This window comes from Etheostoma spectabile, chromosome 22 (genome assembly GCF_008692095.1).
Source record: "Etheostoma spectabile isolate EspeVRDwgs_2016 chromosome 22, UIUC_Espe_1.0, whole genome shotgun sequence".
Lineage (NCBI taxonomy): Eukaryota > Metazoa > Chordata > Actinopteri > Perciformes > Percidae > Etheostoma > Etheostoma spectabile.
Genome location: NC_045754.1, coordinates 10,599,343 through 10,609,154, shown reverse-complemented (window position 1 = coordinate 10,609,154; position 9,812 = coordinate 10,599,343). Strand labels below are relative to the sequence as shown.

The 9,812-nt window shown below is 40.5% G+C and overlaps 1 protein-coding gene and 1 long non-coding RNA gene across 2 annotated transcripts in view; one reads left to right on the top strand and one right to left on the bottom strand.

Annotated features, from left to right (window-relative positions):
- LOC116672204 (uncharacterized) overlaps nucleotides 1-3,801 on the bottom strand; it is a 27,840-nt gene extending 24,039 nt beyond the window's left edge. Inside the window, exon 1 of the long non-coding RNA XR_004327497.1 lies at nucleotides 3,791-3,801. This is a non-coding gene — a long non-coding RNA (uncharacterized LOC116672204). The remainder of the gene's footprint in view (nucleotides 1-3,790) is intronic.
- Nucleotides 3,802-4,680: 879 nt separating this feature from the next.
- rnf32 (ring finger protein 32) overlaps nucleotides 4,681-9,812 on the top strand; it is an 8,610-nt gene continuing 3,478 nt past the window's right edge. Inside the window, exons 1-5 of the mRNA XM_032503882.1 lie at nucleotides 4,681-4,765; nucleotides 5,376-5,601; nucleotides 5,693-5,835; nucleotides 7,191-7,348; nucleotides 7,855-7,963. Of these exons, the coding sequence (XP_032359773.1) occupies nucleotides 4,751-4,765; nucleotides 5,376-5,601; nucleotides 5,693-5,835; nucleotides 7,191-7,348; nucleotides 7,855-7,963 (651 nt within the window). The 5' untranslated portion in view covers nucleotides 4,681-4,750. The remainder of the gene's footprint in view (nucleotides 4,766-5,375; nucleotides 5,602-5,692; nucleotides 5,836-7,190; nucleotides 7,349-7,854; nucleotides 7,964-9,812) is intronic.

The window sequence follows — 9,812 nt, the reverse complement described above, 5'->3', positions numbered from 1 at the left end:
TTAATATATTGTTGTTGTCTTAAAGCAGTCCTAAATTGTGTGCATTGTTGGGCTAAATATGGCTCTTCCCACCGTGTTCCCACCCCTCATCACCTAAATATGGTCTCATCCGCCGAAATACATGTAGGGTAGGAGGAGGAGACAGCACGGTCCTGTGCAGACGCGGAAAGTCCCCAATTATGTGGTAATTCTAGAGAGTGGTTGTGATATTTATTCTTATTGCCCAAAGAACTTGGCATTTATGAGACTCACCACAAACACATTCCCCACAGCACAGGCAAACTTCATGCTCTTTGCACTCGTTCAATCAGATGAAATAGCAGCTGGTGGTGATTTATGGAGTTTGGAAGGAGGTCTCCAGCAACCATGCTTATTATTCAGGTGCTCCTTTAACAAAATGAAATAAGTTAATTAAGTATACAGTAGCTCCTATTTGAGAGGATTGATGAATGTGTGTGATTCTCCACAGCCAAGACAAACACTGCTCTGATGCCAGTCCAAGGATTCTACTTTTTAATGTGTTAATCTTAGAAATATTATCAGAAAGTGTTCACCTAGTACTAATGGATCTGGAAATTACATCAGACCAATTTGATGTCAAGTTATCAATCAAGCATCTTTTATTTAGCAGAATTACTGCCATACATTGTGCCTGTAACACCCCTTAAAGGTCAATCGACTGCACTCTGTGCATAAAAGGTATGATTTGACTCGACTGGATGTATATTGTATGTAATCAGCATGGAGTCAAAATGTAAGGATGAAAGGGAATGTGTAGAAGTTGCAGTGCCTCACAGACGCAGCGGGGGCAGCTGGATTTTCAGTGCTCATGAATTCACAGGGCACAATTTATATCCATTGTGTTGGTCTATTTCGAGCTATAGTGATGGATTCTGCTCAATTATTGTCCATTATGAAGAAAGATGGCCGCACAATCACGCCAGAAGTTATCGGTTCAGGCTGCAGTGATATTACATTAAAATCATCATTGCATGTTCAGCTCAGCCACAAATAACCCAAACTTAAATTATTAATTAATATACACTTGTGGCCCCTTAAAACGTGAGCAGTTCCCTTAAAGAATGAACAAAAAGCAAATATTAAAGAATAATCCAATATATACAAATACATATTTTGAGGTTATTATTTACTTCCCTAATAATTACCTGGTGACCCCTTAAATTAGTCTCAGGATCTCTTGTGGTGGAGTAGTGACCTAACACTAACACAGCATTAGGCTACATACCAGTCAAAGCAGCTTATCATTAGCTAACTACATTTTGTGGGGTTACAGGCTTTTTATTTGTTTAACAAGATTCTGGTTTTAAAACAAGTCAGTCAAAAAGAACAAGTAGTTTTCAACCAGCGCTTGCGTTAGCTTAATCAGCTAGCTAGGTACTGCTGATAAAATCTTACAGTGTCAGTTGTCATATTAGCCTAGCATTAAGAGACCAGCTTTTGTCTTAAATTGAAGACCCATTGTCAAAAATTTCCAAGAGGTAAGTGGTAAATTTGCCAATGTCATGTATATGTATATCAATGTATATGTATGCCAATGTATAGCATTATAAAGTCCATTGTACATCAACACTAACTAAGGAGGGCTTGGCTTTATAAACCTTGTCTTACCAGAAAATGCATCTCACAAGACTCAGTCAGGCTCTGTGAGGGTGCCTTTGGCCACAGCATTGCTAATTATCTAACCATTTTTCTACACTGCTGACCCATAGCCTATATCCAACAAGTAAACCCTGTGTAGCCATTCTCATGCTTTCAATATGTTTATGTCTGAATGATGGTGAAGAATTAGGAAACAGTGGGTGAGTTCCTATTAGCCCTGGCATCAGGACGCTGCAGTGGTTGTCTTCTTGCCAGCGCTCAGACTGGCAGTCAGCACAAACTGGAGATAAGTGAGAGGGAGAAGTCCCAGCCAGTTTCACAGCAGGCCTCCATGGGCCTTTGAATGCCACCATAGCCCCCCAGCGGATATTAATCAAAATGCCCAATCAATAACTTCTCAAGTGCTAATAAGCACTGGCACATTTCGTGATATGTGAGCCCCTTCATCATTTCAACTACCCAGAGATTTATAGGAAATCCATTGTTAGGTCCAAAGTATGAGGTAATGTAGCACTTAGTAAATGAAGTAAAACCAAAAGCCTGGGGTGATTTGCATTTCATTTACAAAGGACATGTCTAATCATCAGGAGCTCCATCTCTCTAAAAAGCAACCAAACGTCTGTAATGATGGCTGTGTTCTTTTATAGCTTACTTACTCAGCAATGACGCAGGAGATAACAGCAAATAGTAAAGCCTCGCTTTCCTCCACTTCTGACTGGTTCACTCCCGGATAGCCATGGGGGACTCCTATCCACCCTGGAGTGATTAAAGTCATGTTAAGGAAGCATTATGGGTCAAGTCATAAAATAATTTGATTTCTGTCTCCCTCCACTGTCTCCTATCAAAGTGATTGGTCTCCTGGTCATCTCACTGGCTGACATAATTGTTAATTAACCATTATAGGCTGCCCTCTCTCATCTATATCTCACAGCAATTACTCATGTACACAACAATGCAATATATCACAGTGTGTGATGTATGGACACATACCAGTTTATGAGCATGAACTGACTCAGCATCATGAACGTGTTGCACATTCACTCACATCTAGATGCTTTATTTGCTCAAACATTGATTACCCTCATGTTTGTCTCACATAATATTTTCTACAGGTGCCTAAGATGAATCACAGCACATTAGTTTAAAGCCTTGGCAACTTCATCTCACCACAGCATACGCATGAGCTCTGAAGTTCTTTTTCAACCTGTTGTCAGTGCAAACTTGCAACGCAGTTCCTACACACAGCTTTTCTTTTTTTCTTTTTTTTTTACCTTTCACTTAAGTCATCAGCTCTTTGCACGTCAAGGTGAGTTGTCTTTTCAAAAATACCACAGATCAGGAAAAGAGGTCCAGGGGGAAGAAAGTTAAATAAAAAGCTCTTTGAGATGGTATTCATAAAGAAAAAAGACAAACAATGTACTTGTTGAAAATAAAAGTGCACACAAAAATCCATTCTGATGACAGTTGGAAGAATGCAGGCTTTATGGGGAACTTGAGCCCCATCTTTGCCGTATCTTTTAAGCATGATTATTTACTTAAAACAACAAACCAAAGCCCAAAGTCTGGCATTGTGGACAACATGCCTTTGATTGAGCTCTGAGCTTGAATTTTTAACTAATAAATTGTTCCACGCCTTTGTCTGGGGCATTAACAGCAGTGGTCTGCGTTTGTCTTGCCCTAATCTCAAGAATGCAGCAGCCTCTTGAGAAGCTCAGGGGTTTCCTCCTCTCCCAGAGCCGGGTCTTCACTTTGTTTTCGTAGAGGACTCCCTGATTGACAGGCCTCACCGTTAGCTCTTTCCTATGCCATCTGTTTTCACCGATTCTGACTGAACACATCAAAGTCAATCAAGGCTGCAAAGCATTTTAAAAGCAACACACCCCCAGCGCTGTGTGTGAGAAATAAAGCAAACTTTTCATCAAGCTCACAAAAAGAGACAGTTTGGACTGTGTGTTTGTGTGTATGATTTTCCATTTAAGGGTGACCTGGGAGGGATCCCTTAGCTCACAGCACAGGTATGAGCAGCTTAGCTTTGTTCAGTGCCTACTCTGACGACAGCTTGGTGAGTCACCTATAGACACATAGACTAACCTTCTTTGGTCAGGTTCCAACTATTCACTGACAACTCCCCGACAATAAAATAATCATTAGCGAAATTGAGACACAGCACATTGTCTTTACATGGTGATAGAGGGGATAGACACAGAAAACTTTGTAAATGTAAAACTATCAACAGTAGCGGAAGAAATATTCACATCCATTACTTTAATAGAAATAGCAGTACAACTGGGTAGACATACTTAATTTCAATTAAAAATCTTGCATCTTGCATGAGTAAAATAACCTATTTTCAGCCAAAATTAGAGTTATTTTAAATGTGTACACATCATTTAATGTTGCAGCTAGTCAAGATGAAGCAAGTTAGAAAAATGTATATTTACTGTTAGGTAGTTAATTCTACAACCATTCATGTCTTATAAACAAATCTATATGTGGATTATTACTCTCTGAATTGTAGTATAAAGTGACTAGAACTGTAAGATGGAAATAGGCTACTCAAGTACTGTACAGATATCTCAAAATACGTTTTACATTCATGGTTTATTTAAAGGATGGAGGGAGGGTAAAGAGGGAGGTAGGGGTGCAGTGTCAATAATGTTATTTCTTGTTTTCTTTTTGTTTTGGATTTTACTTTGGTTGTATAGAATATTACTCAAAATGTGTAACCCATTCCATTATAACTTTGTTCAGATCTCTTCTTTTTAGGTCACAAAAAAGACGGAAGTACAGTATGTGAGTAAATTTAGTCACATTCAACTTCAGTGTAAACATTAAAATTACTGCATAAATCACAAGCCTTAAAATACACAACGTAAAAACACTGAAAGGGTTTAATAGGCATTTGAAAAATTAAAAAGTATGACACCGTTAAAAAATGATTAGGCTAAATAAATACACCATAATACACATCACACAATTCAATGTATGTTTCTTTAATTAGGAAAAATAACCAATCAGGTAACCCAGTGCACTTGGCTCAGCCAATCAGAAGGAGAAATAATGCCCCGCGTTGAGAGGAGGAGCGTCTGGACTGGTTACCTGGTAACCACTCAAACACTGTGCTGATAGGATGGAAATGCGGAAGGTTTGGATTGCTGCTTTTCTTCCCATTTTGTTAATTTGTAAATTCATAAAAAGGAAGAAAAAAAAACGTTGGCAGATATATTGTCAGGGTTATTCTTATACGTTCATTCCGTTTGTAGACATTGTCCGACTTTAGGCTTGAAGCTCGTCTCGTTAGAAAGACGAAGTTGAATTTCCTGTTTTGCACCTGCGAGCTTAACGAGATAGCAAACACCTGTGTGACCTGAGCTCCACAGGTTCCGTTTACATTGAAAACAACCAACGTAGGCTACGCTCTACCATCTTTCAGTGAAACAAGAAGATAGACTGTAGCCAAGCGCTTTGTGTCGGTTTCTAAAAGTAGTTTATTTGGCGCACTCGTTTCGGCATTAAGGAAATTATCTTTGGCAATTATAGCATTTTCCATTTGGCCATGCGGTAATTTAGTCCTGCACTTTGCTAGTATTGTGTCTAGACAGTGTGGATCAGGATGCATTTGACGTTGTATGTATTGATTATTCTGGTATAAATAAAAATATAAAAAGTCTACATTTGCTACTTTGCCGAGGTTATACAATTTGTTTATGCCTCTTTATATAAACGTAGTGATGGACATGTGTCATATTTTGCAGGGCTTGACATCTAAAGCTAGCAACAAGTTGGTAATCACCTCAGTTGCCTTGCAAGACCACATTACACGCAGCCTGCTGCATCCAAACTTCTCACTTTCTGACCCTTTGATGAGATACAAAATACAAGCACCCAGAAAACGAGTGGAGAAGAGGGGTCTGCAGACACAAGATCAACAAGAAGAGGGAGAATATGTGCTTGATTCTGCTCCAGCTCCTTTGACATTAGGTAAAACGAACAACACAACACTATGGGAAATTTGGAGAGACCATTTCTAGTGAATAGGCCATATAACCAGTATTTTTCTTATTTCCTACAGCTCAGAAGTTGGGTTTGGTGGCCTCCCCTGCAGGGAGACTGACAGAGGACGAATGGACCCGGGTCAAGGCGAGGTCTGTTCAGCAGGGGGACTCAGCTCAGCCCTGTGCAATATGCAGGGAGGAGTTTTGCCTTCAGCCTCAGGTATTCCCCCAACACAGTAGCTACTGTTAATACCCTGTGAGAGAGCTCTTTCTTTCTTAGATGTTTCCAATGTTCTGTCTGTCCTCAGGAAAACCTGTGTTTCTGTACACACACACACACACACACACACACACACACACACACACACACACAAAGCCCCCCACATCCCCCTGCAGTTCCTGTATGTTCTAATCTGTGTAGACAACTGTACAAATTTACCCATACTGCCTTGGAACTCAACTGTGACGTGATGATGTAGCAATCAGTGTGTTACTGTGAGGGTCATTCAGTCTTTTACACCTTTCAGATCCCCTTTTAAGATGCCAATCTCCTAAAGAATGCAGGACTAGAATAGGCGGCCTCACAAAGCACAGTTGCCATAGATGCACGTGTAAATATTAGTTTGACTAAGGAAAAAAAAAGTTAATTAGAGCCTGCTAACAAGGGAAAGTGACAGGAGGGAATCTTTGTTTATTTGGCATTTTCCTGCAAGCCTTCATATTGTAACAATGCATTTGTGTGCAACAGTCTTGTGTTGCACTCAAGCATTAATATGACAATTAAAAATGCTTACAGCAGCAGTTGTGTGTAGACTGTAATATGTTCTTCTCTATCCGGCTCATATTATTTTAATACCAATCGTAAATTTTCAGTAATAGGATTGGACCTAAAAAGAAAATGTTACTCTGCTTTCTATTACATTTTTATTCCCTTTCTGTATTGTGTCGGTCCATAAACCATACTGTAGCTTGTAGCCTTAAAGCATTGTGAGATGGGAAATTTCTCTGTGCTCTAATGGCTTGTCGAGCTCCTAGAAATTGTACACTGCAGGGGGCCCTTTCTCTGGTGATGGAGTGTGTTGGTCAGGCCAAAAACAAAAGGAAATCAATATGCCTCCCCCCCTGCCCTCTAGAGATCTGAGTAAACTGGTTTGTGTGCCAAGTCCCATAGCTGTGGCTGCCTCCTTTCAGACGATAAAAGAGTCCCTCTCACAGGTAGAGGAGACTATAGTCCAGATCCCCCCACTTGGGGTCCTGCTGACTCCCTATATCCTCTCAGCAAATAACACTTAAAAGCAGAGACACATATTCACATACGTGCATTAAGACACACATTTAGCATGGCTTAAGGCTCACATGCACACACAGCATGTGCACAGACTGTTTACTGTATGAGAGCTTTTTCTAAGCACTTAAAGAATACAATACACGTTCAGCATCCTCTTCAGACGTTTCAACTAATATAGTCAGTCAATCTATGAAGTTGGATTGGATGCTTCTTCCTGTTACATTGCATGCATGATAACATTTTTATTTCACATATACTAAATAACCTATGTCACTGGTTCTTTTTAGGTGTTGCTGTCTTGTTCTCATGTTTTCCATAGAGCATGTTTGAAGGCCTTTGAGAGATATTCTGGTAGAAAGTGGTGCCCAATGTGCAGAAAGAATCAGTATGAGACACGGGTGATCCACGATGCAGCCCGACTCTTCAGACACCAATGTGCCATCAGGTATGGACACTTAATTTTAAAGAGCAAACAACTGTACAAACATTCCCATTAACAGCAGAACAACAAGAACTCATCACACAATCGTATCTCACTTTAGCAAAACATATGTTATCTAATGCTGAAGGAAAAAACATCCTTTAAATATTAAAATGTTTAAGACATGAAATACTCAATAGTTCAGCTGCTGTAAAAATATTCATAGTGCACATTTCAGTAAGTCAATCTGCTTTGCATAAAAAACGGAGGCATGATCAGTTTTTTATTTTATAAACAGTTGTTAATATCTACTGTATATTTCTATCTGAGTTGTGGCCGCAGTTGCTATTCCAGCTTGAGGTTTTATGAGAAATGTATTTGGACCTACCAAGAAGCAAATGGCTTCACATAATCATAGCAATCAATAAACAGTGTTTTTCAAATGTCTGCAAAGACATTGACTTTGATCCCATTTTTCATTTAAAATGTTTTGAATGACTTTTTTGAATCTATTTTGTCTGTGTGTGTAGAATTCAAGCATGCTGGCGAGGCTACATTGCTCGTAGAAGATACAGAAAATTGAGAAAATCCATCTGCCCAAAGGACAAACAGCTGCGACGGAAATTCTTTGAAGCAAAGGTGAGTCTGGACTTATTACAAAAGGTGCTTATAGATTAATCTTGCTTCTTTGGTTCACACTTAACACACATAGGGTCACACTGCCTAGTGTTTGTCAGGTCAAGTCTCTAGTTGTTCTTCCTACATTTCAGACTGTTTAGTTGGTCAAAGAAAACCTGCGACACATATGAGGGTTGAGACATGGGTTTCAGGCACTCACTGACCCTACTGCCAACCTACACAAAGACACACACACCTTCACCTTCTCTCCCCCTCTCAAGCTCCTTTGATGCTTTGTGAATCATACACTGTTTGTCCACTAATGTGGAGAGAGTTTTGTGTTTTTTGTTTTTTGTTAGTCAAACAGTCTGGACATTCCAGGGTCAACACAAAAAACCTGATGTCTCCTGTGCATGTTTGGGTTCTGGTATTCGTGCGTGTGTGCGTGCGTGCGTGCGTGCATGTGTCTCTCTTTTACTAGGTTGGATGGGATAGGGTGAAGAGGTGAGGTTGACCAGGATGTTTGGATACCTCACACAGGTTGTCATTTCAGGCTTTGTTCTCTAGTCCCATTTCAAATCTATAAATCATGCAATGACTGGACTTGATGGAGGGATTATTTAAAAGTGGCCTCAAGAGCAGCCAGTCGATGGGGTTGTTTGACTCTGAGGCTGTGTTGCCTTCACAGTGGCTCTCAGGAAAAGGGAACATTGCCACCTAGTGAACCTCCACCAACTGAGGCCCTGGATGACCAAAGAAGAGACTGGTCACCATATCTTTGAACCATTTATTTCTTTGGGGATGCAGAGTCATACAACTCATACAAATTCATCTAATAACTTCACTCTAAAATAACCATAGCTCCAACCATGCATTGTATGTCCAAAGTCTTTAAGAACAGGCCTTGTTTATTTCTGTAGTAATCATGTAGAGTGCTCCTGCGCTTTAAGAGGCTGATTAAGCATAAGTGACAAATGGGTGAGGGCCACACTCATAATGTGTTGCAAGGGTCGGAGTGTCCTACCCATCCCCCTGTCAGTCTCAATCAACTCGCCTATAAACCATGCCTTAACATGTCACGTAAACAAAGACAACATTTAGTGAGCCAATTAACTCTGTTCTAACACATTAGGCCATGTCCGGGTCCACATGCTTAGGGTGGAGTCATAGACTTCAGCCACTTTACATTCATGTTGTGTGATTCAGTGGTTGTGGGTGGTCATGAGATTGTCTCATATCTTTTGTCACACTGAGGATGATCTTCAAGAGCTGTGAGCTGTGCAACACAGCGCTGACAGGTCTGATTGACTTGATTTTCAAGGGGAAGACTTATTTGCTTAGCTGACTGTAATGCAAACAGGCGTGTTAGTGCTGGGCTGGAACCTGTGTGAGACGGAGAAACCTATTCTTTCAGTTTTCCTTGTGATAGCAGGAGGCCATAAAGCATCTTTGTACTGCGAAGCCACAGGTGTTCATGGAAAAACAACTCCCACATATCAGGTGAATTTCAGAAATCTTATCAGCTGATCCTGATGCCCAGCTTTCAATTTTTACTCACTTCGGAGGTCCGTCCCTGAGTCAACACATTAAGGGGGACACTACCAACATCTAGATGGATTGCCATGAGATAACACCTCTGTGCTCTACGCTCCACCTCCTCTTCCCCCTCTGAGTCCTCTCCCATCTACATCTGCTGTAGAGCAAGGCAAAGTTCACTAGAGGCTGTACTGTTTGCCTTGACTGTCAAAAAGTCAGCCAGGCTCATAAAACCCTCCGTTTGAATGGTCAACAGTTGTTTAATTAGTGATAAAAGCCTAGCTGTAAAGTAATTGTGTCTCTGTCTGTCTGTCTGTCTGTCTGTCTGTCTGTC